At 40.0% G+C, this 27615-nt stretch overlaps 1 protein-coding gene across 3 annotated transcripts in view; it reads left to right on the forward strand.

The window, feature by feature from the left end:
- The window catches only part of WARS2 (tryptophanyl tRNA synthetase 2, mitochondrial), a 108136-nt gene that overhangs the window by 72967 nt on the left and 7554 nt on the right, over positions 1-27615 (forward strand). For 2 of the 3 annotated variants that reach the window (XM_049879958.1, XM_049879961.1), the window contains exons 3-4: positions 12895-12975; positions 16729-16814. In XM_049879958.1, the coding sequence (XP_049735915.1) occupies positions 12895-12975; positions 16729-16814 (167 nt within the window). The remainder of the gene's footprint in view (positions 1-12894; positions 12976-16728; positions 16815-27615) is intronic. The other variant, XM_049879960.1, reaches the window with a different exon arrangement.

Here is a 27615-nt window from a genome sequence, read left to right on the forward strand (position 1 = left end):
ACCTTAATCATCAAGTCCGCCCCTTGTCACCTTGCCACCTGTACACATCTCCCCAAGCCATACACAGTCTCTAAATAAAGACGATTATAAAGCCATACTTGTGCCTGATATGACACAACTAACATGCATAGAACTGAAAATGCACTAACCCTGTTTACATCTTATATTTTATAAGTGAAGAAAAAAATATTTGATGCACACATACAACTGGGCATGTTATCATAGCTGATATTTTGAACTATCTTCTTCCAACACCCATTCCATATTCTCTTTATCCACAGTGAGCACCTCAGCTGGTCATGATTCTTTGCCTAGTCAGGTGATCCCAACCTTCATTCCCAAAGGGTTTGGGCCATTATCGGTCATATCAGAATTGGGTTGCTATAGTTTTCCATTGACTTTAATCACAGGGCATCATAGTACTAAAAGATGTCCTGAGGATACCTGTATTACAGACATACTCTTCATTACCTCCATTATGTAATATCAATCTGATTTCCTCTTGGTAATCAGGATCAATCACACCAGCCAAGACAGTAAATCTCTTCGTCTGTTGATCTGGAGGCATGAGGAGCCCAAAGTGGTCGAGTGACCTTCTTAACTTCTAGTTCAGTGGAACCAGTGATATGTCTCCAGGTGGGAGCATTTCTTCCTCTAGAACTAAGACCTCCAGACCTACAGAGCATGGGGTTGGGGGTCAGGAAGCAAAAATTTTGCAAGTGAGTCACTAGGGGTAATAGTGAGTAGTGTCACTTGCATTTCTACTCATTGATTCCTGGACCCATGAATCCTGGCTTAAGGGATAAATACCACCATATAATGGATGCTGGTTTAGAGCATATATGGCCTCCTGGAGAACATTGCCTCAACCCTGCAAGGTATTGCTGCTTAAGTGGCACCATAATTGTGTCTGTAGAAGGCCATTCCATCATTCTATCAAGCCAGCTGCTTCAAGATGATGGGGAACATGGTAAAAAAAAAAAAAAAAAGTGAATTCCATGAGCTTGAGCCTATTGCCACTCTTCATTTGCTGTGAAATGAGTCCCTTGAATTGAGGTGGTTCTGATCTACCATGATGGTAGATAAGGCATTATATAAGTCCATGGATGGTAGTTTGGGCAGAAGCATTGCATGCAGGGGAGGCAAATCCATATCCAGAGTAAGTGTCTATTCTAGTAAGAACAAAACACTGCGCTTTCCACGATGGAAGCAAGCCAGTGTAATGAACCTGATACCAGATTGCTGGCTGATCACCTCAAGGAGTGGTGACATATTGGGGACTCAGTGTTGGTTTTCATTGCTGGCAGATTGGACACTCAGCAGTGGCTATAGCCAAGTCAGCCTTGGTGAGTGGAAGTTCATGTTGTGGAGCCCATGCATACCCACCATCCCTGCCACCATGGCCACTTTGTCTGTGAGTCCATTGGGCAATGATGGGAGCAGCTGGGGAAAGAGGATGATTGGTTTCCATAGAACACGTCATCCTATCCACTTGACTGTTAAAATCTTTCTCTGCCAAAGTCACCTTTTGGTGAGCATTCACACATGAGACACAAATATCTTTACTTCTTTGGCCCATTCAGAGAAGTCTATCCACGTGCCTTTTCCCCATACCTGCTTGTCACCAATTTTCCAATCATATTCCTTCCAAGCCCCTAACCATCCATCCAAACAACTGACTACAGCCCAGGTATCAGTGTATAGTCACACATCTGGCCATTTGTCTTTCCAAGCAAAGTGAACAACCAGGTGGATTGCTTGAAGTTCTGTCCGCTGGGAGGATTTTCCTTCACCACTGTCCTTCAGGGAGGTCCCAGCAAGGGGCTGTAGTATTGCTGCTGTCCACTTTCGAGTGGTGCCTGAGTATCCTGCAGAACCATCTCTAAACCAGGCACAAATTTTCTCTTAGTCAGTTGACCATAAGGAACTCCCCATAAGGCCACAGGTGCAGACTGGGAGAGAGCAGATAATGTGACATAAGTGGATACCATGAGCATTTGGGCCACTTCCTCATGTAACTTATTTGTGCCTTCAGGTCTTGCTCAGGCCCAATCTCATATATACCACTTCCATTTAATGATGGAGTGCTGCTGTGCATGTTCCGACTTTATGACTCTATGGATCAGACAACACACAGTTCATGACGGGCAGCTCAGCCTACATGGTGACATGGTGGTCCATGGTTCAGTCTCTACTAAGGCCCAGTAGCAAGCCAAAAGCTGTTTCTCAGAAGGAGAGTAGTTATCCGGAGAGGATGGCAGGGCTTTGCTCCAAAATCCTAAGAGTCTGCACTATGATTCACTAATAGGGGCCTTCCGAAGACTCCAAACAATATCTCTGTCTGACACTGACACTTGGGACACCATTGGGTTGACTGGATCATATGGCCCACGGGGCAGAGTGGCTTGCACAACAGTCTGAACCTGTTGCAGAGACATCTATTGTTCTGGGCCTCACTCAAAACTAGGAGCTTTTCAAGTCATTTGATAAATAGGCTGGAAAAGCACACCCAGATGAGGGATATGTTGCCCCCAAAATCCATAGAGGCCTACCAGGAGTTGTGCCTCCCTTTTGGTTGTGGGAAGGACCAGATACAATAAATTATCCTTCATTTTAGAAGTAATATCTCGACACGTGCCACACCACTGGACCCCTAGAAATTTCACTGAGGCGGGAGGTGCCTGAATTTTTGTCAAATTAATTTCCCATCCTCTAGCATGTAAATATTTTACCAGTAAGTCCAGAGTCATTGACACTTCATCCTTACAAGGTTCAATCAACATAATGTCATCAATGCAATGGACCAATGTGACATCTTGTGGAAAGGAAAAGCGATTAAGTGCCCTGTGGACTAAATTATGGCATAGGGCTGCAGCGTTGATATAGCTCTGAGGTAGGACCCTTAAAATGTATTGCTGACCTTGCTCCTGGTGGTCACTATGGGTTGGAATTGACTCAGTGCAATGAGTTTTTTGGATTTTGATGTAGGTCAGTGAAGTTGTATTGCTGACCTTGCCAGCTGAAGGCAAGCTGATTCTGGTGTTCCTTTGAAACTGGAATTGAGAAAAAGGCACTGGCCAGCTCAACAGCTGCAAACCAGGTATCAGATGTACTAATTTTTTCAAGCAGTGAAACCACGTCTGGAAAAGCAGCTGCAACTGGAGTAGCCACCTGGTTAATTTTATGATAATCCACTGTCATTATCCAAGATCCATCTGTTTTTTGCACAGTCCACATGGGTGAGTTGAATGGGAATGTGGTGAGAATCACCACCCATGCATCCTTCAAGTCCTTGATGGTGGCAGTAATCGGGCAGTTCTAATGGCTTCCACTTGACTTTTCCTACCATAATAGCTCTTACTCCACTTGTCAGGGATCCAGTGTGGGGGTTCTGCAAGTTGCTGAGTATATCTATTCCAATAATGCATTCTGGAACTGGGGAGATCACTACAGGATGGTTTGGGAACCCACTGGACCCACTGTGAGACAAACCTGAGCTAAGTGTCCAATAATAATCTCATCTCCATACACCCCCACTCTGACTGGTGGGTCACAGTGATGTTCTGGGTCTCTTAGAATTAATGTCAGTTCAGAGCCAGTATCCAATAATCCCGGAAAAGTCTGATTATTTCCTTTTCCTCAGTGAACAGTCATTCTCATAAAAGGCCAAAAATAGACCCTTTTGGGTAAGGCTGGGAGAAAGATTAACAGTATAAATTTTTAGCAGTGTAGTTGGGTCCTTCATCAAGAGGACCTTACCTCCCCATCATTCAGGGGGTTGTGGGTCTGTAAACTGGCTCAGGTCTGTGAATTGATTGTGGAGCCATGACTATTCTGGCAATTTGAGTTAGATTGCCATTCACTTGACCCAGAACTCTTCTGCTTGTACAGATCAAGCAAACATTTAGTACATTTCTGATCTATTTCACTCCCAGGGGCACCATGAATAAGTAACCAACACTATAAGTCCATACAAGTTGGACTATTCTGATTACAGCTTTGACTCCACTGTCCATTACTGTAACCACGCCCACCTTGTCTTTGCCGATTGAGTGCAGCCCCTTGTCCCCTACCACCACCAGGTCCAATCAGCCCCATCGTAGTTAGGTGTCTTAATTCAGTTACGGCAATTCCCATTGTCAAATCTGAGTTACATAAAAGAGCAATCACAGAAGTCTTCAAGGATGCCGGGGCTCCCTTCATAAATTTGTTCCTCACTGTTGTGGTAAAAGGTTTGTCCTCTGGGCATTCCGTGGGTGGGTCTGTGGTTCTAACATGATAAATCTACTCTAATATTTCAATTTCCCTAAGCTTTTGGATTCCTTCTTCTATAGTACACCAAGATAGGCCTGGCACTTCAACTTGATTTAGTGTATGCTACCACATAATCCATGCCTCAGCAAACCAACCGAATAAACCATTAGATCCTTTCCTAACTTCACAAGCTGAAACACTGAATGCAGAATCTGTGCTTAGTAGGCCAGTATCACTAAATTCAGACTGATCCAACTCTATGTTCCTTGCACCATTATCCCACACCCTTAATAGCCATTCCCACACATATTCCCCAGGTTTCTGTTTGTACATATTAGAAAAGTCAAGCAGTTCTTTTGAAGTATAGAGTACCTCCTCCTGGGCTATGCTTTGTACTTCACCTTTTGGGGCTCGCTGGGACTTAAGTCTAGTTATGTGTCTAGAAGCAAAAATGGTAGTAGTATGTATTCTGAGAACATTCAACAAGGTCTCATAAGGCATCTGCCTCAGGTAATGCCCCAGGCAATGACTCCGATGCCTCTCCAGGGGATGACTCAGACAAAGGCCCTTAAGACAACAGCTAGGTTAATCTCATCAGAGAGGTGTGGAGGGGCTAATGGTTTTACTGGGGAGAGTGGTGTCGAGGGGCTAATGGTTTTACTGGGGAGAGTGGTGTCATGGATTGAATGTCTGTCAGCTTGGCTCGGCCATGATTCTCAGTGTGTGTGATTGTCCACCATTTTGTCATCTGATGTGATTTTCCCATGTGTTGTACACTTTACCCCTATGATGTTAATGAGACAGGATTAGCGGCAGTTATGTTAATGAGCCCAAGCTGCACTGAAGGCATTGGCAAAAAACAAGGCTCCAGGAATTGATGGAATATCAACTGAGATGTTTCAACAAACAGATGCAGCACTGGAGGTGCTCACTCATCTATGCCAACAAATATGGAAGACAGCTTCCTGGCCAACTGACTGGGAAAGATCCATATTTATGCTTATTCCCAAGAAAGGTGATCCAACCAAATACAGACATTATAGAACAATATCATTAATATCATACACAAGCGAAATTTTGCTGAAGATCATTCAAAAACGGCTGCGACAGTATATCGACAGGGAATGCCAGAAATTCAGGCTGGTTTCAGAAGAGGACGTGGAACCAGGGATATCATTGCTGATGTCAGATGGATCCTGGCTGAAAGCAGAGAATACCAGAGGATGTTTACCTGTGTTTTATTGACTATGCAAAGGCATTCGACTGTGTGGATCATTACAAATTATGGATAACATTGCGAATAATGGGAGTTCCAGAACACTTAATTGTGCTCATGAGGAATGTTTACATAGATCAAGAGGCACTTGTTCATACAGAACAAAGGGATACTGATTGGTTTAAAGTCAGGAAAGGTGTACATCAGGGTTGTATCCTTTTACCTTTTTTTTGTTCAATCTGTATGCTGAGCAAATAATCCAAGAAGCTGGAGTATACAAAGAAGAATGGGGCATCAGGATTGGAGGAAGACTCATTAACAATCTGCATTATGCAGATGATACAACCTTGCTTGCTGAAAGTGAAAAGGACTTGAAGCACTTACTAATGAAGATCAAAGACCACACAGCCTTCAGTATGGATTGGACCAGTTGGACAACTGGACTAATGAGCAACATCATGATAAACAGAGAAAAGATTGAAGTTGTCAAGGATTTCATTTTACTTGGATCCACAATCAACAGCCATGGAAGCAGCGGTCAAGAAATCAAAAGACGCATTGCATTGAGTAAATTTGCAAAGGTCCTGCAAAGGACCTCTTTAAAGTGTAGGAAAGCAAAGATGTCACCTTGACGACTAAGGTGTGCCTGACCCAAGCCATGGTATTTTCAGTCACATCATGTGAAAGCTGGAAAATGAACAAGGAAGACTGAAAAAGAATTGGCGCCTTTGAATTGTGATGTTGGAGAATATTGAAGATACCATGGACTCCCAAAAGAATAAACAAATCTATCTTGGAAGAAGTACAACCAGAATGGTCCTTAGAAGCAAGGATGGCGAGACTGTGTCTTACATACTTTGAACATGTCAGGAGGGATTAGTCCCTGAAGAAGGACATCATGCTTGGCAAAGTACAGGGTCAGCGGAAAAGAGGAAGACCCTCAGCGAGGTGGATTGACACAGTGGCTGCAACAATGAGCTCAAGCATAACACGATTGTAAGGATGATGCAGGACTGGGCAGTGTTTTGTTCTGTTGCACATAGAGTCGCTATGAGTCGGAACTAACTCAATGGCACCTAATAACAGCAACAACGTGTTAAGGAGGCAGGATTCAGTCAATAGGATTAGGTTGTGTCTTAAGCCAATCTCTTTTGAGGTGTAAAAGAGAGAAGCAAGCAGAGAGACATCAGGACTTCATACCACCAAGAAACAAGAGCTAGGAGGATAGCACATCCTTTGGATCCAGAGTCCCTACGCTGAGAAGCTTCTTGACAGGGGGAGATTGATGACAAGGACATTCCCCCAGCTCCCCAGGAGCTGGCACCCTGAATTCAGGCTTCTAGCCTCCCATACTGTGAGAGAGTAAATTTCTCTTTTTTAAAGCCATCCACTTAGGTATTTTTGTTATAGCGGTACTAGATAACTAAGACAAGTGGCTTAGCAGAGAAAGATGGAATAATCTCTTCAGATGGGAGTGAGAAGGCTGGTTCTGTTGGCAGGAGTGATTCAATGGAATTTAGGGGCTCAGCGTCCCCAGCTTCCTGATTATCTGCCCATATGTCCCCATCCCAAGTTTCAGGATCCCATTTCTTCCTAATCGATGCCCTCACTTTAATTTCAGATACCATTTGATGTTGGGAATTCAGTTGGCATTGTAATTCAGCCACTTTTATAGTAAGACTCTGGGTTTGGTTTTTGGCAATATCAGCTCTGTTACTACAAGAAATAAGGCTTTCTTTCAAGGCACAAGTGGAAACTTTGAAGTCATTAGTGTGGCCCTTGAGCTGTGACTCTGAAGCCCTGAGCTCATCTCTTTCTGTCACCACTTTGTCTAGCAAAAGTAGGACCAACCAACCAGCTTCCTTATACTTTTTATTCTGACAAAATTGTAGAAATGTATCAAGCATGCAATCACCCAGAGCCTTGCCTCTCACCAACACTTGATCTGTTGGTGATGATACTTTACATGTTTCTCTTTCCACCTCAAGCCATGGATTAGCAGTGCCCTCTTTATTACTGGAAGCAGAGTCTTCACCATCTTTAAGACTAACTAGACTTGAGAACCATTTAGAAAACTCATCCTTATAATTTTCTCTAGAACCACTCTCGGCACCAAATGTCATAGGCTGGGTTCTCTAGAAAGCAAAACCAGTGAAGCGTGTATACATATGTATATATGTAGAGAGAGAGAGGGAGAGATTTATATCGAGGAAATGGCTGTCAAGGTTGTAGAGGCTGGAAAGTCCCAAGTTCATGCATCAGCCTAGAGGCTTCTCCTGCCTGACTCATGTAGTTGTACGGGCTGGCGAACCCAAGACCAGCAGGTCAGACGCAGGCCTCTGGCTCACAGGCTGCAGAGGCTGAAGAATCCCAAGATCAGCAGGTGAGCTGCTAGCTCAAGTTCCAAGAACTGGAGGTCAGATAAGGATCCAGAATGAGCAAAAGCCAGCAAGCTTTGCCAGAAAGTCCACACATTGGATTCAGGCCACACCCTGAAGAAAACTCCCTTTGTACTGATTGGCTACTCAGCATATCGCATCATGGATGTGATTACATTATATCAGATCTCATTATGGATGCGATCACATCATTACATAGCTGCCAAACTACATCATAACTCCCAAACTACTGAGAATCATGTCCCAGCCATGTTGACACACAACGTTAACCATCACAGTGGGTAATAAAGTTTGTTAATATTAATTAGCCTGAAAATGTCTTCATTTTGCCCTCACTGAAATCCAGAATGATTTCATTTGGAATGAAGCTCCAGAATGAAATCATTTGGAATTCAGTACTCTAAATAAATGTTCCTTTTCTTTTGATATCAGTTGTTAACTGATGGAAAGACTGATATCAATCTGTTTCTCAGTATTTTGTAAGTTAATTGTATTTTCTCTCAGTAGCTTTTTTTCTTCATATTCCACAGTTTCATTACCATATGACTGAGTGGGATTTTTGAAAAGCATATTACATGGCATTTAGTGATATTTTGTAAAGTGAACACTCATGATTTCCTTCAGTTCTGGAAAATTCTTCGCTATTATCTCTTTCAGTGTTGCCTCTCTTCCATTTTCTTTTTTTTCTCCTCTGATAATCCTGTTAGATGTAAGTTGGTGCTTCTTGGTCTAGTCTCCAGGACTCCTAGCTTCTCTTTCAAATTTTCTATCCCTTTGTCTTTCTGTACCGCATTCTCAGTAATTTTTTCATTCTGTCTTCTAATTCTCTGGTTCTCTCTTCAGCTACCTCCAATCTAGTATTTGTCACATATATAGAGTTCTTTATTTCATGGATAAATTTTTATGTTCATATTTCTTAAATTGTTTTTGATGTTAACTTTTTATTAAGTATACAAACACAGAGAATAGTGCAAAAGCTTAGGTGTATAACTCAATCAATTTTCATAAACTGAACACACTCATATAACTAGTAACCAGAATGCCTTTCGTGTCCCTTTCCAGTTACTACCTGCAGATTTCCATTTACTCAACTGAGAGTTCCATTTACTCAACATTTTTGCTCTACTCGACATTCTTTTGCTTTTTCACATTAATCATTCTGGTAAAGTGTGTAGCGGTAGGTATCACATTGAGCTTTAAGTTGCATCTAATGTATTTATTTTGTACTTCCCTGATGGTTAATGAAGTTTAGTATTTCTTCATGTACTAATTTGCCATTTGGATATCTTATTTTGTGTAAATTGCATATTCTTTTTTTTTTTACGAATTCTCATAGAGTTTTCTTCTTATCAGTTTGTAGTTCTTTACATAGTCTGTGTACCAATATATTCTGTTTTGGTATTGCAAGTATCTTTTCCCACTCTGTGGCTTGTGATTTCACTACTCTTTAAGTGGTGATGTTTCATAAAGAGTTCTTAGTTATAATGTAGATTAATTTACCAAGGGCTTTTGCTTTATGTTTAGCAGTTTTTTTTTTTTTTTTTTTGGATTCTGTTAAAAATTCTACTGACCAAAGGAAATTGAAAATGCAATCAACTGATTTAATTTTTTCCAAAAAATTTTTAAAGGACCTATTATTATTATTTAGGCAAAGCATTTTAGTCTCCCTTGAAAAATATCAGTATTTCCCCAAGTGTATATTTTAAGAATCGTTGTCCTGTTTTTTTCACAATGCCATATACAAAACTTCAAACTGCAGATAATTCTATTCCAGAAGATCTTTTGTTCCTTCCTATGAAACCCAGAAATTCTGCTGAGTGTTTTTCTTACCCCATTTGTTTCTAATCAGACTGTCTTCTATTTTCAGAGATAAGAGAGCCCATTAGAATGTGAAGTCCTCTAACTTTCTGTACTCCACTCCTAGCTCTCAAGATACTTAACTTACCTTCCTATTGTTTCAATGGAAGATGTTTCAGTCATAGGTTCTTTTAACCTATGTTAGATTTATTCCATCTCCTTCTTCAGGAATATTGTTCTGTAAATTGTCTCTTCTCATATAGTTCAGTGGTTCTTCTCCTGCTTAGCACATAGACTGTAGGTACCACCTTTACAAACAAAACAAAATAAAACAAAAATTTGACTCTCTATCCACAGGTAATTATCCCTCTCTATCCTTCCTTTTATTTTTTTATCCTTCCTTAAAAATACAAACATTTTACACATGTGATAAAACTATATAGAACTAAATACACACACACAATGAGAATATGTAAAACTGGTAAATCTTAAATAGGTGGATGGATTGCATCACATTCAGTTTCCTGGTTGTGATATTGTTATATGTTTATCCAAGGTTTTACTGTTGGGGAAAACTTGGTGAAGGGCACACAGGACCTCTCTCTGTTATTTGTTATAACTGCATGGGAATCAGCAATTATCTCAAGATAAAAAATTAAAACAAATGTCAGTCTAAAAGCTATCCATGGTAATAATAACCATTTATTGGTTGCTTACTGTGGCTCAGGTGCTATTCTAAGCACTGTCAGGTGAATGCTATTGTTAACCACATTTTATAGGTAAAGAAATTGAGGCATAGAGATGCTAAGTCACTTACCCAGGGTCACCGAACTAATAAATAGTGGAACTATCATTCGTACCTAAGCAGCATCACTCCAAAGATAGAGCCTTCAGTCATTGTGCTATGCATCTTGTCTGTCTTCATATCCTCCCTCCTCGTCACTTTTGAATCCTCTGTGATCACTCCTCTGAAACTGCTTTTACCTGGATCACCAAAAAGTCACTTGCCAAACCTAATGGATTCCTTTTGGTCCTTACCATTCTTTCTCTAGCCTTTCATATTGTTCATACACTCAACATGTATTTATTGAGCACCTACAGTGTGTCAAGCTTTGTTTTACAGCAGTGTGTTCATTTATAGCAAATTAAACTGCTATAACTGAAGAATGCACAAATCTTGTTAGCATTAAAACTGTTGCCACGGAGTCACTTCCGACTCAAAGCAACCCTATAGAACAGAGTAGAAGTGCCCCATAGAGTTCACAAGGAGTGGCTGGTCGATTAGAACTGCCAACCTTTTGGTTAGCAGTTAAGCTCTTAACCAAGTATTCAGTTATTTTCCACTCATCATTGCTGACTTGTTTGTGGAGGACCAACAGACCACTTTATGATTGTATGCTTTTGTTTCTTCGTGGCTAAAACAGGGTCATATTGTTAATGTTTTTGTGTGGTTTCACAACATAAGTCAGCAAATATTATATTTGGATATAATTCTTTAACTTTTCCCAGAATAGAAATCTGAACCTTTGCAAGCAGTTGTCGTGAATAGGAATGAATGAGGAGAACCGAATTCTGAACTGTACTTCTTTTTTTTATATAATTATTAAAAATGAAATGTGAAAAGTAATTACCTTTTACCTATTTTTCTCAGTGTGAGGAAAATTTGAATTAATTTCATGCCACATCTTTTGGAAACACCAGGAAGATCTCTGCAGAATATTAAATCCGTTTCATTCCATATGTCCAAATAAAAAGCTACTCCAAGGAAAATACTTGACTTCATAGAGACATGGTGGTAGCCTTTTGCGTATCACCAAAGCTAAGCACTTGAGCGAGAATAGGAGTCATCTTTTTTCTTTCCATATGTCCATGGTTATGCTGTGTTTTCATTCCTTTCCCCCCAATTCAGTAAAGAAGGAAAAAAAAAACCTCTCTTACTTCTTCATGCCAAAAAACAACTCTTGTTTTATTAGTTCTAATGGGAATGTGTTTTGCTTGATGATTGGAAGCAACTATAATCCACTTGCTTACTTACATCTAGAGTTACTGTTTTTGTCTGATAGCTGTTTACAGCAGCGGTTAGCAATTTGCATGGGCAGCGCTGTCAAAGCCATTGCCCTCAATGAAACACAATGCCTCTTGGAAGAAAGATGACAGATTTAGCCCAGCGACTTGCAAAACTCTAAAAATCGATCCCTTGTCAAACACGTGAATAACAACTATTCCCTCTCTGTGACTTGAGGGAAAAAATGAGAAACTATCTCATGCCAGATGGCGATTCCTTGCTAGTAAAATAGGCCTGGGCTGACTCAGCCCCGTGCCTTTGGGTTCCTTTTGCCAAACCCACAAAGAACACATTTGGGGCTACTTTGCAGAGTTGGCAGCAGTCTCTGCTTTTTAAGGAAATCATATGGACACACAAAGCTGCGATCAATGAGGGCTAGGAATCCCCAGGGCCCCAAAATGGGATGTATAGGTCTGACATTCTAGGTCATCAGTTAGGATTTGGCCTGGGCCCAAGAGTCATCCCAATTGTTGCCAGATTTGATTACTTGATTAAATTTGGTTAAAACAAAAACAAGTTAGGGAAAGTTTATATTTTCTTGTTGACTAAATTTCTTAAAAAAAAAAAAAAAAGACATTTTCTCCTTTACTTGGTCATTTTGTTAGATTTAGCAGAGAAGCTAGAAACTATAAAAAAAATCTTTTGAGATGATAAAGTAATTCCTATATTTCAAATCACTAAAGGATTTAACCTTTAATTTTTAAGTCCAACACCTTTCTCTAGCATTTACTTGTAAGGTGTGATACCTGTTTTCATTTATTTAGAAGTTGTTTAGAGAGGAGTTGGAATAAGCAAGGAGAAATTACGCATGTGTGTATGTGTTTTCTTAATAACCTCAGCTTTTTTTTAAAATAACATAAAACATAATGAAACCCTCTCACTGAAGATGTTGAAGCAGAGTCTGGCCATCCATTTGCTAGGGATGTTGTGAGGAAGATTTAAACATGAGACTAGTAATTGGATTAGTTAACTTTTAAGATTCCCTATAATAACCTGTAAGAGTCTATGCATCATTGATCAGAACCAGGCTCCCTTCCCCTTTGAATTACCTTGATTTGGGATATTTTTCAGCCATTTCAGATAATACCTGTTGTCTGTTTAGTTTTGTCTTGTATGCATGAAACCATGACTGCCTTTGTTACCGTTCTACCTTATTTCTTTAGGTGTCTGAACACACGCAATTAAGTTGGATCCTTACCTGCATGGTCAGACTACCCCGATTACAACACTTACACCAGTGGAAGGTAAATGCCGGTGGTCTGATTAATAAACAGAAAGGAGTCTAAGTTCCCCATTATAGCTATTTTTCCTTTTCTGTTTTTGTGTCCTCCCCACTACCCCCAGTCTGCTACTCACTTAGTGGCCTGGAACAGTGCTTTAACCTCTCTACTTCCAGGTATGGGACAGAAAGTCAAAAGAGTTCTCCAGGATTCCTTCCAGCTCTAAAATCTTACAAATGGTTTTGATCTGTGTATGGTTGAATCAGAGTTATCTTTGGATAGTCTCCTTAATGACTTTGAACCTACCACATCATAATTAACGAACAGTCCCCAATTTCCGGATCACAGGACCCTGAAGTTGCCTCCTGTCTGCGCTGGAATTAACTGGCAGTGAGGCAAGAATCTTTTCATTGTTGGGAGAGAGAACATATTTTATTTAACATTTAAACAATTTAAGTCCAAGCAACAGTTCAAACCCACAGAAAAATGAAGGCTGTACGTTTTCTAGGAAGTGCAACTGAGAAAGATAAATTGGATAAGTCATAGTACTTGCATTTATTTTTGCAATTTGATAACCTGAGGGTAGGCAGCCATAACTACATCAACACTAATTTCAGTTTCAGGCTTCTTTCGAAAATATTTTCAGGGCCATTGGATTCCTTAAAAGCTTTAAAGCCTTGGCATATGCTGTAGAGAAACAAACTGAACTTTAATGTGGCAGAGGGGCATCAGTAATGCTGCAGAGTCATTACTTGGCAGGAATTAAATGCAAAATTCTATAATGTTCTCTACCGTAATTTTGGTTTTAGGCAAGACTTTCCATTTTACCATAATCTAACACTAAGTTCAATGCTGAAATCCTTCCTTGTAGGAACTGAATACAAATTTAATGAGAACCGTTCCCACTTTGGAAACACTGGTGGCGTAGTGGTTAAGAGCTACGGCTGCTAACCGAAAGGTCGGCAGTTTGCATCTATCAGGTACTTCTTGGAAACTCTATGGGGCAGGTCTACTCTGTCCTGTAGGGTTGCTATGAGTCAGTAATCAACTCTACAGCAGTGGGTTTGGTTTGGGATTTGGTTCCCACTTTAGGAGCCCTGGTTGCACAGTGGTTAAGAGCTCAGGGTGCTAACCAAAAAGTTGGCAGTTCTAATGCGCCAGCTGCTCCTTGAAAACCTTGTGGGGCAGTTCTACTCTGTCCTATAGGGTCACTGTGAGTCAGGATCGACTCTACGGCAACAGGTTTGGTTTATTTTTTGGTTTCCCACTTAAAGGTGGTGTCTCAGGGCCTCCTGATAACACCTGACTAGTGAATCCACTGGTATTCTGGGGAAACCTTCCCACTTGTCCATGATTTGGTGTGGTATTTGTAGAAAATGCATGGATTTCAAGTCCCAGCCTCATCCTTGGGCAAGTAATGCTTTGCAGGGTGATTCCCTCATTAACAAATAACAATGATGCCTTCTGGAAATCTTACATCATGGGAGAGGCCATAGACCTACAGGTGTGTAAGACAGAGGTTAACTCCCTTGAAGCTTGTAGTCTATTTGGGAAAACACAATAAAACAGGCAACAAGAAAGTGTGAAAAGTGCTTTGATGGAAGAATCCCAGTGCTATGGGAGAATCTGATAAGAGCACTTAGCTTGGTTTTGATTGAAGCAGAAACAACAGGGTAGAATGGTGGGCCTAGACTTGTTGAGGTCAAGGTTGTTTGGAAGATTAATGAGACCCCACCATATGCAAAACATCTGAGGCACAGAATAGGCACTAGCTAAATATTAGTGTTCTCTACATCCCCTCCCCTCTCTTGTTATTTCAAGGCCCAGTAGTCTAATAATAAAAGATATAAATCTAACACGGTAGCAACTTTTTTAAGTTGATTATTAAAAATTTGATTATTTCCAAAATAAACCTTCACAATCTTTACCCAGTAATAATGGCAAAATAGCCCTTCACATGGACATTATAATAAGGGAATATACTGAAGGAGTTGTATCTTGAAACATGCATATTTCCTTTGAATGGCCTATAACATTAGTTGCTATAAGCCAGAAACTACTTGAGATATAACCAGAAAAGTTAAATTTGTAACTAAATTATAGAACATGGAAATTAAGATGGTTAAAGAGAGAAGCTGTTGCTTTTTCAGACCCAGCCTCAAAGGATATGTCTGCATGTTCGTGGGTGAAGCCTGAGTTACGATCTCATGAGTTTAGTCCTTGGAATTGTGCAGGTTTGTAAAATTCAGTTGTTCAGCTCATTGAGAAATAATCAGACTTCAGGGAAGTAATTCATACTAACTAAACCAATCAGATTTATTGACTCACCAAAATATCTACTTATTATATTACAAGAGATGATATACCCAGGCTTTGGAAGCAATTACCAGTGAAGTAAAGCGTTCCCTTCTAATAAGTAGCTCTACTCAGAAAACCATATTACGTGTCAGCAATGCTTATCTGCAGAAGGGAGGTAGTATCACTAGAGCTCATGCTCACTAGGTACACACTAGTAGTTTATATTGGTACCCATTGCTCACCAGGTTATTTAATATTTGTATAACATCACCTCTGGTTTTCTATTAACTTCTCCACTCAGGAAATATTTTGGTCTACACAACCTGTACTATTCATTAGAATTACTTTACCGTCACTGCTTCAGCATTCTTTATCACCTAAACATCAAGATAGCATAGTTGTTAAGCATTCAGCTGCTAACCAAAAGGTGAATGGTTTGAATCCACCAGCTGCTCCTAGGAACCCCTTTGGGGCAGTTTTACTGTGTCCTATAGGGTCTGGAAACCCTGGTGGCATAGTGGTTAAGTACTACAGCTGCTAACCAAGAGGTCAGCAGTGCAAATCTGCCAGGCGCTCCTTGGAAACTCTATGGGGGCAGTTCTACTCTGTCCTGTAGGGTCGCCATGAGTCAGAATCGACTCGACGGCAATGTATGTGGTTTTCGAGTATAGGGTCTCTATGAGTCAGAATCAACTAAATGGCAACAGGTTTGGTGTTTTGGTTTTAGATCAAAATTTTTCTGTCTTCAGTTTTATTTTTTAATTACTATGTTTTTTTTTTTTTTTTTTAAAGGAGATTTTAAGAGAACATTCCAATTTTATCAAAAGCACGAGTGTGAGACTTTCTGGGAGGCTTCCAAAGAGAAACAACATGGCTTTTGATGTTAATTCTTATTGATTTCTAAAGGCTGATATTTTTTGACCTTATCTGGGAAATACTGGTATATGTCTGATTTAGAACCTGGGAATCCTTTATCCCCTTACTCTAAGAAAAAAAAAAAAAAGAGAGAAATAGTAGCAGTGCAGGCTCCTTTAAAGGGATAGTGATGAAATGGATTGACCTTGTTCCTGTCTAAGCCTGGAGAAAGAAGACAAGCCCCCAGAGGATGGTTCCATCACCATCACCAGTTACCAGCAAGCTGATTCTGACTCACGGCAAACCCATGTGTATCCGAGTAGAGCTGTGCCCCATAGGTTTTCAATGGCTGATTTGTTTTGGAAGTAGATCACCAGGCCTTTCTTCCAAGGTACCTCTGAGTAGGCTTGACCCACCAACCTTTCAGTTAGCAGCCAAGCACTTTAACCATTTGTACCAACCAGGGACTCCTAGAGGATGGTTAAAATTGCTAAAATTAATGGAGATGTATAGGTAGCTTTAGATCACATTTTGCTGGCTTTAAAACTGCCTGTCCTTAGCAGTATAACTAGGTTCATGTCTGATTTCTTCCCCTCCTCTTTTTTCACTGCCCTCTCACCCCAGGCAAAGACTGCCAAGCAGAAACACGATGGAACTGCGGGCCTGCTCACGTACCCAGTACTTCAGGCGGCTGACATTCTGCTGTACAAGTAAGGAGCAGAGCTCACCCACAGCCTCATACATACTCATGAGGACAAGAGACTGTCGTAACCTACCAGAAAAAGACTTGGCTCACGAGGATGCAGGACACAGAAGCGATCAGACAAGTGAATCAGTTTGCATCTATTCCCCTACTAAATTATAGGGATATGTTTCAGTGTGAAAGTAATACTGTTGAGAGCTAACACTTAAATACCTCTTCCTGTGTGTGCTGGTCACCATTATAAGTGCTCCCAACAACGTTATACAACCTATACTATTAGTTTCCTAGTAATATTAAACTCCAAGTGTTTTGTTTGTTGGTTTTTTAATTTTTATTTTTTTAATAGCAAATGTTTTAAATGATAATTTCTTACCAGTTTTTTCCAGTTTGAACCCTTTTGAGAATTTGCATTTCTAACAAGTTCCCTGCTGAGAATTTGCGTTTCCACCCTATGTGTACTGAATTAGAACTTACAGTTTAACAAGATCCCCAGCTGATTCTTATGTATCACTCCCTGGGAATTTGTTAGAAATTCAAATTCTCAGCAGGGGCTCGAACCAGAACAAACCAGTTGGAAGCCCTGTTTCTTACACAGCCTAGACTCTATAGCAATGCTGTCCAGTTACAGAAGTGTTCCATAGCTGTGCTTCCCAGTGCGGTAGCCACTTTCCACAAGTGGCTGTTGAGCGCTTGACATGTGGCTAGTGCAATGGAAGAAACGAATTTTAAATTTTATTGGATTTGCGTTAATTTAAATTTAAGTAGCCAAATGTGGCTAACCCCATTGCTGTCCAGTCGATTCCAACCCTGTAGGACAGAGTAGAACTGCTCCATAAGATTTCTAAGGAGCAACTGGTAGATTTGAACTGCCGACCTTTTGGTTAGCAGCCGTACCATGCCTTAGCTTGTACCTACTGCGCCTCATATTGGAACTGCAGGTCGAGAGTATGCTGTAGGATACCCTCCCTTTTCCTGGACCCATATCCATCTAGTCAGCTACTAGTGCCATTTAAAGGTCTCAAAAATAAACCACCAGAGGATGCCGACCCCTGTGCTTTTTGGTGGCTGGGGCTTCTGACCCCACTCCTCTTCCAACTCTTACCCCGTCTCCTCACACCAGCCTTCCTGGGGCTCATTTGTTCTTCTAGAGCTAAACTCTCCCAGTCAGATGGCACTCATAACCTAAGCCTTGCAGCTATAAAAGCTTCTGAAGAAAAAGAGACACTCCATGAATCTTCTTTCACCCTTTCGCCTAAATCCTTGGCCCAGCAAGAGGGATTCTTCCCAAAAAGAAACTATAATTCTTTACATGCAGAATGATAATGGCATGGAGATGACATTATTTGTTTCAGGTTAGCAGCTTAGCTTTCCAAATCAGGTATGCCCCTGAGTACATGCAGGCTATCTTTAATACTGATTAAAACTTATATATAGGGATTATGTTTCTGTTTGTTTTCTTAACTTGAATGCTGGACTTTTCCTGTTGTGTGCCACTGAGTTGAATCTGACTCATAGTGACTGTATAGGACAGAGTAGAACTGCCCCGTAGGGCTTCCTAGACTGTAAATCTTTGCAGAGCAGATCACTAGGTCTTTTCTCCTGCTGAGCAGCTGGTAGGTTCAAACCTTAGACTTTTTGGTTAGCAGCTGAGCACTTAGCTATTGTACCACCAGGGCTCCTGGACTAATTTATAGGTGATTTTTTACTTTTCCTGGGAAAGTCTAGAATGCTTTTCTTCAAGATGTGGCAAATGAAAGTATGATCAAAGTCCCCTATTACATTTCCTAGCAAAGTAGTATATTTATAGAAAGCAAACCTATGAAGAACCTTAATTTTCTCACGTGTAAAATAACCCAGTGCCGTCGAGTCGATTCTGACTCATAGCGACACTATAGGACAGATTAGAACTGCCCCATAGAGTTTCCAAGGAGTGCCTGTCGGATTTGAACTGTGTAAAATAGGGATTTAATTATCCTGCACAGAATTATTAAAGGAATGAAATGAAATGTGGGCAGTGCTTGTGACTGGGAGCTGTCCCTTGGTCATGATTGATGATAATTCTGTCTTTGGTGATTATAACCTTATGTTTAATTCTGTTTTCAAGGCCTACTTCTTTGTAGAATCAAAGGCTGAGATTTTTCAGCAGCAGAATATGGAAGCACGTGAGCACGGTAGAATCCCTGAACTCTTCAAGAGCCATAGTGGGAGAGTCCTCTGAGTTCAGGGCTGTAAAATTTAACAAGAATGATTGCCCTTCTGGAGATACCCATGGACCAGAGAGTAGGAAGGAACAGTTTAAAGAGCCTCTGCCTCTATTCTCTTGCTTTCTACCTGAGGCCCTGTGAAGTGAAACAACTTGCTCAAAGTTGTTAGCTGGTCAGTGGTCAGTGGAGCTTCGTGGCACGATTATGGGTTTCCCAAATCTGGTGCTGGTCCTTCTTAAAAGAGCCAGTAGTTATGTTAGGAGGCAGGATTATCACTTGAAACAATCAGAACAATATAAGGTCATATATGCCACGGTAATGATGGATATATTTTTATCAGTTGCCCAAAGTACATGGTGTAAATAGTTAGAATGATCAAATACTACAGTTTCTTTCATCTATAAAGTTGGTTAATGGGCATAAGTCAGAAGATTAGAAATGAATTATATATGAAGTTATATCACTTAGTATACTCAATTTAAAAATTTTAAGTGTTCAAGAGGAGTATATTAAAAAGGCTGACATTGGCAAAAATAACTTCTTAAGATCCCCAAATCTGTAATATGCTCTGGCATGGTTAGAGCATAGGCTGAGGCTGTGAATGCCATCTTTTATTACAAAAGCAATAATTACTGTTGCTGTCTGTTTATTTCAGATGTGGACAGGTAGACTTAAGAGTTTCCTAATAGTTTCTTGCTTGTCTCCCTCTCCCTGCTGAGAGGCTTCTTACATAAAGATATTTAATCCAAGCTAGCAGGCTTCTTACATAAAGATATTTAATCCAAGAAGGTATTCTTTTTCAGCCTCATTTGTCCCACATTCTACTCCCAATAGCAAAGAGTTTCCCCAACTGTAAACATCCCTTCTTTAACTCTTACTGACCTAATTGGTGGTTACAACATACACTAAGGAGGATATAAGACGATGCCTTTCTTTTCTCTGTTTACTAAAAGAGAATAGTGGCAGATTCTTATCTACCCTGATATTTTATGTTTTCCAATTTTATGTATATTCTGTTAAAAAGAAACAGATAAAAGTTTCTTTTCTATAAAACTAGGTAATTATTTCCAAGGTGACTGTCCAGAAACTATCTATCAGTAATGCCAAATTAGATCACAGATGAGGTGCCAACATCCGCATGCTCCTTGAGAGGCACAGCAATATGTTTCCCTCCCATCTGGTCTCGTGGTGGGCCTGCTGCAGCTGGCCACTCACACTCCAGCTCATAGACTCCATCCTTACCTTTGGCTTCTTTTCTCCTGCCATCTTCCTTCAGACTGTTCCCATGGGTGCTGTTGCCACACTACATATATCCCACATCTTGAGTGTGAGTGGCATTTCGGCCTCTGAAAAGTACACAGTCAAGTACAATAAAATCAGCTCTAGTTTGCTGCAGCAATTACCCTGCTAACATACATGTCTCACCTGTCTCATTACGCTTCCTCTCAAGTTTAGAAACTCCCAATTGCTTGATAATGATAAGTTTCAAGGCAGGACTAGAGCTTTGTTCTGAATTCTAGCCTGTACCATTGTTTTCCCTGTAGCAGAGTTAAAAAAAACCTGGGGTATTCTTGTTTTGTTTCAGATATTTCCAGATTTTAAAAAAGTTCATAGCCAGAATGTCTGAGTGTTTACATTATAAATATAGATAGATAGACAGACAGATAAAATATTTGTGTTTCTCCTACCAGCAAATCTGTGTGTTCTCTTCATCAAAGCAAGTCTAGTATAGATTTCGTCTTTGTTTTTGTTAAAATCAACATTAAAATGAGTGGCACCTGGTGGGCGGAGTACAAATGTATGGAAAGGGACTGGGAGAGGAGCCTGCCAGATAAGTGTATGAAAAATGTATGTAACTGTTTGGTCAGAACTTGATAAGGAACCCAGGAATGGAGAGCAGAAACCATCTTAAGCTCAAAAGTGTAATAAAATAGCAGATATTTCAGGAGAGAAGAAATCCCCAAAATAGCAACTATTCATAATTTTTGTCATTATTTTCCTGAAAATCTCACTTGAACTATCTGAATATATATTGAGTAAATATTTTTCTCTGTGTGTGTGTATGTGTGTGTGTCTGTTTTCCTTCTACATGCACACACATAATTTGTATTGTTGTACAACGAATACTTGTTAAGAACCTGTAATGCCACTTAGCCAGAAAAAGGCACTATCTGTGGCCTTGGGGACATGGAAGGAATTAACAGGCGTTGAACACTATTTTCCAGGCACCATACCAGCTGTTACATACACATTATCTATTCAATTCTCACAACAACCCTGGAAAATAAGTAAGTGGCATTATCCCCATTTTACAGATCAAGAAGTAATGACTTAGAGAGGTACCACTAAGCCCACCCAAATAGAGATGAGAGTGATTATTTGTCCAATCAGGTTATCATTCTCAAGAATCTGAACAGAGAAGTATAGGGAGAGGATCAGAAGATAATTAGAACAAAAGCTGAAATGACATAGGAGAATGAGAAAACAGAGGTATCAAGGAACTGTGAGTAGGCAGAAGTTCTGAGCAAACAAATCAAAAACTAAAGTGTATACAGAGAGTTAGATGATTGATTGAAAACTTCACGCATGGTAGAGCCAGAAAAGAGCTGAGTCACCATGATGTCTGAGGATAAAACTATTGCCATTGAGGACTGTTGAGATAATCCACTCTCTAAAACTATTTTGGAGCCTTCCAGTCATTGCAGCATATCCAACAAGCACCAGGGATGGTAAATTAATCCCGTACAAAAGGAAAAACAGCACCAAACTCCTGTGCTAGCAAGGCTGATAAAGGCAACAGCATTGAAAACTCACAAACAGCCAAAGAAGTAGAAAAAAATAAGAGAACAGATCTGTGAGCAGATATATGTAGGCAGTGATTATTCATCTGGACACTAATTCTGGCAGAAGGGTGGGGTAGATCCCAAGTAAACGTAGATGCAACCAGGAACTAAACGAAAGAAAAATGGTTTAGTCACCGAAGAAGAAGATCAGACGCATTATTGTATGACAGAAGTTATAACAATCAAAATTGTGAAAGACTTTTGTTTTATGTTGTGTCTGAAGAAAGTATAGTCAGGGAAAGTTAAAAAAAAAAAAAAGGAAGTGGAGAAAAAAAGAAGAAATAATATGGATATCATTATGTAGGGTATAAATTTTAAAAGAACGGCGCTAAATTATTTGAAATGAAAGGAGGACTATGAGAAGAGAGGTTGGAAATGTGAAGAGAATAAGCCCCATCAGTGAGCAGAATCAAAGACAGGCTGAATTAATGTAAAGTGTAAACTCAATGGATAAGAAGTAAAGGGGCCAAGATAAATTATAGGAGGTGAAAGGAGCAGCAGAAGCAGAGGGAGGAAAGGCTGGAAACAAACAAACTCAAATCAGATGCAAAAGCCAAGTTGAGCAAGAGGGCCAGGTGAAAAAAATTAAAATTTTTCTAATCCTTTTTAAAAAGCAAAACCCCCACAGAATTGTCAGAAAAGAGGCAAGGATCCGACGTTAGGCAAAGAGGCATGCCGAGTCATTATGAAAACTAAATGTGTTTTCTGTTTAGTTTGGTTGCTTTGTGAATCTGGAACCATTTTGACATGTGGAAATATTCATTTTGATGTGCTTAAAGTGTATTGATTATGGTAATTGTTTTTTCTGTGTTAGTTGCAGTCCATTGTGATTTCCTATGGGCTACTGTAATTGCTTTTTAACCTGCCCTGTTGTCTAATTTGGTTTGGGGGAATTGAGGTGACCTCTGCATGTCGGCCTCACCATAATTACAAGACAGAAGTAGCAGAGTCCAGTCAAGGGAAAGAAAAGTTCAGAGGTGGGGCATGTGCACAGACACCTCAGAGAGGAGGACCATGCAGGGTTATGGGCACAGGGAAAAAAACACCAAACCCATCACCGTTGAGTCGATTCCAACTCATAGTGACCCTATAGGACAGAGTAGAACTGTCCCATAGTGTTTCCAATGAGCGCTTGGTAGATTTGAACTGCTGACCTTTTGGTTAGCAGCCGTAGCTCTTAACTGCTACACCACCATGGGCACAGAGGGAAACAGAAAAAGAGACACTTCGTTTTTACCACTCACCGAGCCAGAGACTTTCTACTCCAGGCTGTGTGGAAGAAAGCAATGAACATGGCCCTAACAATCAGATTTGTAGACGTTCCTAAATCCATTTACTGCCCTTAGAAGGAGAGACACCACTTCCTGATCCCTTGTCATGGCCCTTGCATTTCGTCTTTCCGTTCCTTGTTCTGTCCCTGTTCTACCTAAATTAAAAGCCTTCTCAGAATTCCTGTAACATACCATTTATAGTTTGAGATTACCTAACCAGATATGTGAACTGTCAGTTTCAGGTATGTTTCCTACCCATATCAGGATTGCTGCCCAGGTCTGTGACCAGGTCTGTGACTGTATCTGGGATTATATGTTGGCATTTATGTTTGTTGGTGTGAGTCACCTATCAGAAAAGAAAATAATCCTGCTTTGAAAAAAGGGACCCACATTAAGGTCCCTTATAGCATCTTTCTTTCACCATTCTGTCTTTCATTAGGTCAAATACTAATGAACATATATTATCATTATACATATTATGAATATCATTTATTGAGTTCTTAGTATCAATTACTATGTTTGGTAACCTCATTTAACCCTTGAAGCAATCCTGTGAGATAAGCATCATTAGGATCCTCATTTTACAGAGGAAATGGAGGCTCCAAAAGAGTAAGAAGCTTGTCTAGTGCTGTCACATTGTGGGGATTGCAACCAGTGTCACAAAAGAATCTGTGTATAAATTTTGAAAGAGAAAATAACTTGAGCTGTACACTTTCACCTAAAGCACATTAAAATTAAAATAATAATAATAAAATAAATTGGAAAGGAGGATAAAAAGAAACTTGTCTAGTAGGTGGTGGAGCCATGATTTAAACTCAGGCAATCTGGCTTTGAGGTCCATGCTCTTATCCACTATACTGACCGTGAACTGATTTTATTACAATTTTTCCCTTGGTATGAAACTAGATAATAGTAACATCCTCTTAAGAGTATTCATTTGTTCAATAAATAATTTATTGAGCTCCTAATACATATCAGGCAACTCTACCAGGTGTTGGAAATACATTGAGAAAGAAATAGACAAGCTCTCAAAGAGTTTATTTTCTAGCTGTAGAGAAAAGAATATACAATGAAATAAAATAATTAGATTGGGATTAATATTATAAAGAAAATAAATAGGGTATTATGAAAAGGAATAAGAGGGGAACCAATCTGGGATAGTGGGGATAGGGAAGGCATCTCTAAGGAGGTGACATTTAAGCTCAGACCTGAAATAAAGGAGCCAGCCATGCCAAGAGCTAAGGGAAGCACATTCTAGTAGGATAGGGAAGCAGTATGTTCACCAGTGCCCTGCTTTAGTCATTTGAATTCTAAACCAGGGTACATGATTCGCTTTTCTACCTTTTAGGTTTTAGCAGTAGGAAGGTCAACGGTCTCTCAATAGCCGATTTCAATGGTCGCCATGAGTCGGAATCAACCCAACGGCAGCGGGTTTGGAATATAGTTTAAATGTTTTTTCTTATATTCAACAGGGAAAAAAAATCGAAATTACTGTTGCCATTAATATTCTTTTTAACATATTGGTGCATTTCCTTCAAACTAGTTGTTTGAGTTAGTGTTTCTTATTTGCATATGATGTAGGGGGCTCTAGGCCAAGGGCTTTGTATGCATTATTTTACTCCTCAAATAACCCCATGAGTAGGAACTATTATTAACTAATTTTTTTAAATTAAAAAAAAAAAAAACACGAACTTGAAGAGGTTAAATAACTTGCTCAGCAACAACCAGCTGGAAGGTGGCACAGCAGAGATCTGACCCTGGGCTGCTCAATACCAAACTTCCCACCCTAACCACAGTGGCTTCCTCTCTGTGTGAATTGTTCTCATTAGTTGCTGAGTCAACTCCAGCTAAGGGCTACCTTACGTACAACAGAACAAAACATTCTGCATCATCCTTACAGCGTTTTCGAGTTCATCATTTCAGCTATTGTGCCAATCCATCCCACCGAGAGCCTCCCACACCCTTGTTGGCTCTCCAATTCACCAACCATGATGCCCTCTAGTGATTGATCCCTCCTGATAATGTGTCCAAAGCATTGATCTGTTGTGGTCCATAAGGTTTTCATCGGTTAATTTTTGGAAGTAGATTGCCAGGCCTTCCGGCCTGCTCTGTCTTTGTCTGGAAGCTCTCCTGAAACCTGTTCACCATGGGTCACTGCGCTAGCATTAGAATACTGGTGGCATAGCTGCCAGCATCTTAGCAACAAGCAAGCCACCACAGTATGACAACCTGACAGATGAGCGGTGGTTTGTGTGAATTTATATTTTATGTGCACTATATTTTCCAAATATTTTGCATCCTGGTTTTTTGTCTTATATTTTTCCACATCAAATGATTTCTGTTTTGCATGCTTTCTTATCTTCTGTTTTTTGCTACAGAAACTGCATTTGCTTTTATCTATTCTAATGATTTGGAAGGTGAACTTTCTTTTTTTTAATTCTACTAGTGGTTGTCTTTAAATGTTTGTGGAAATAAATGAAGACCACCCAAATGAAAACAAACAGAGGCTATTTATTCAGAGCTTGCTATAGCAAGGGAGTTCAGCCATTATCAGCCATGTCTGGCAGAGACTCAAAGGCAGGCAGCAAAGTGGGGAAGCTTTATAGTGAAAAAAGGAAGGCATTAGGTATGTTCTCATTAGAGGTCATTGCCATGGGGAAGCTGGAGGTAGGCTCACATGAGGTGGAGCATCTTGGGTGATGGGTTTGGGGAGCATATTTGACTTCCAGTTGGTCCTGAGTTGGAAACAAAGGCAAAGAATAGGGAGTTGGCAGTCATTGACCAAGTCTTGACCGTTCTAGTCCAATTGCTACAGAAGTTGTGATTTGGCTTCCTGGGCTGGTTGCTGCAGAGGTTTTGGGCCAGAGTTCTTTTGTCATGTATGGTCTGACCATTGTCTGTTCATATATTCAGCCTCTCACTTTTAAAATATATTCTTTGATTCTTTTGTTAATCATTCCAAGTAAAAAATTATATCATGCAGTAAAACAGGTTATGGATCACACTTTTCGACTGCTTCAAGAAAGTTTGAGTTTTTCCGTGGAGTTGTAACCAAAATTTAGACTTAACTGTATTTCTAGTGTTTACAGCTAGTCTTTCCTCAGTATCTCTGTTTTTGAGTTCTTAGGTTTGATTCGGAAACCCTGGTGGCATAGTGGTTAAGTGCTACGGCTGCTAACCAAAGGGTCGGCAGTTCAAATCCACCAGGCACTATGAGTCGGAATGGCCTCGACGGCACTGGGTTTGGGGTTGGGAGTTTTGATTCATCCTTCAGGTAGTCAAAATTAGTCAGCAGGTAAATTTTCCCATTCCTTTGCATGCCCAAGGATCAATTTCTGTTCCATCTGCCTCATCTGTAAAATGGGATTAAATATAATTACAATAAACCATAAAATGCTTAACAAAGTATATGGCATTTAAGAAGCATTCAATAGCTGTTAGCTACTTTGTTATAATTATTGTTATGTTTCACACATGAAAGACAGTTTAGCTAATTTTTTAATACTTTTTCTCTCAGCCCTATAATCTCTGTCTCATTGTATTATCAACCTCATTTTTCTTTTTTTTTTTTTCCAGACTGTAGCATATAGGGTCTTTCCTTTAGCTTTGTAATTCAAAAAACATTTTTTTTCTGGGTTGTGTTTAGGCGTGAGTCTCTTGTATTATTTTTTCCTGGAACTTGCTGAGCACCTTCGGTGTACATACTCCGTTTTATCTGTTTATTTAGTTGTTTGTTTTTAATTCAGTAAAGCTGTAGTTGTAGGTCATTGTTTCTGTTTAAATGCTTCTGATTTCCTCCTTAGTAGTATATCATCTTTGACTGGACTGTTCTCTAACATATCATTTTTTTTCTCTCTCTCTCTTTTTCTTTTTACTCTGAATTATTGGGAGCCCTGGTAGAGCAGTGGTTAAGTGCTCAGTTGCTACCAGAAAGGTTGGTGGTTCGAACTCACCAGCGAGCGACTCCACGGGAGAAAGGTGTGGCAGTCCGCTTCATAAAGATTACAGCCTTGGAAACCCTATGGGGCAGTTCTAGTCTGTCCTACAGGGTCGCTATGAGTCGGAAGTAACTCGGCAGCAATAAGATAGTTAATGAAAATTATTCCCAAATTCTGTTATTAGTTTTAACTCTTAATGCTAGTTTTCAGTAATTTTCCTCCTCTGTCTTTATGGATACTTTACTAGGAAATTGAAACAGATTCTCTTGGACTACAATGCCAACATCATTTTAAACCTGGAACATCAATTCTTTAATGTTCAGTTTGGGAGAAGATATGGGGCGTTTAATGTCAAAATCTAGTAGGAAGGCAGAGATACGGTCCTAACTCTTCCAAGATATGACGGGGCTAGAAACAAAATAGAAGATATATGTGGATACTTGCATGAAAGTTGATAAGTTCTTCAAAGATGGGAGAGAATTAGAGGCCAAAACTAAGTTTTTAGAAATGTCAAATTTTGGGGTACAAAAAGGGGAGAACAAGCTAATACAT

The sequence above is a fragment of the Elephas maximus genome, chromosome 3, assembly GCF_024166365.1.
Source record: "Elephas maximus indicus isolate mEleMax1 chromosome 3, mEleMax1 primary haplotype, whole genome shotgun sequence".
NCBI classification, from domain to species: domain Eukaryota; kingdom Metazoa; phylum Chordata; class Mammalia; order Proboscidea; family Elephantidae; genus Elephas; species Elephas maximus.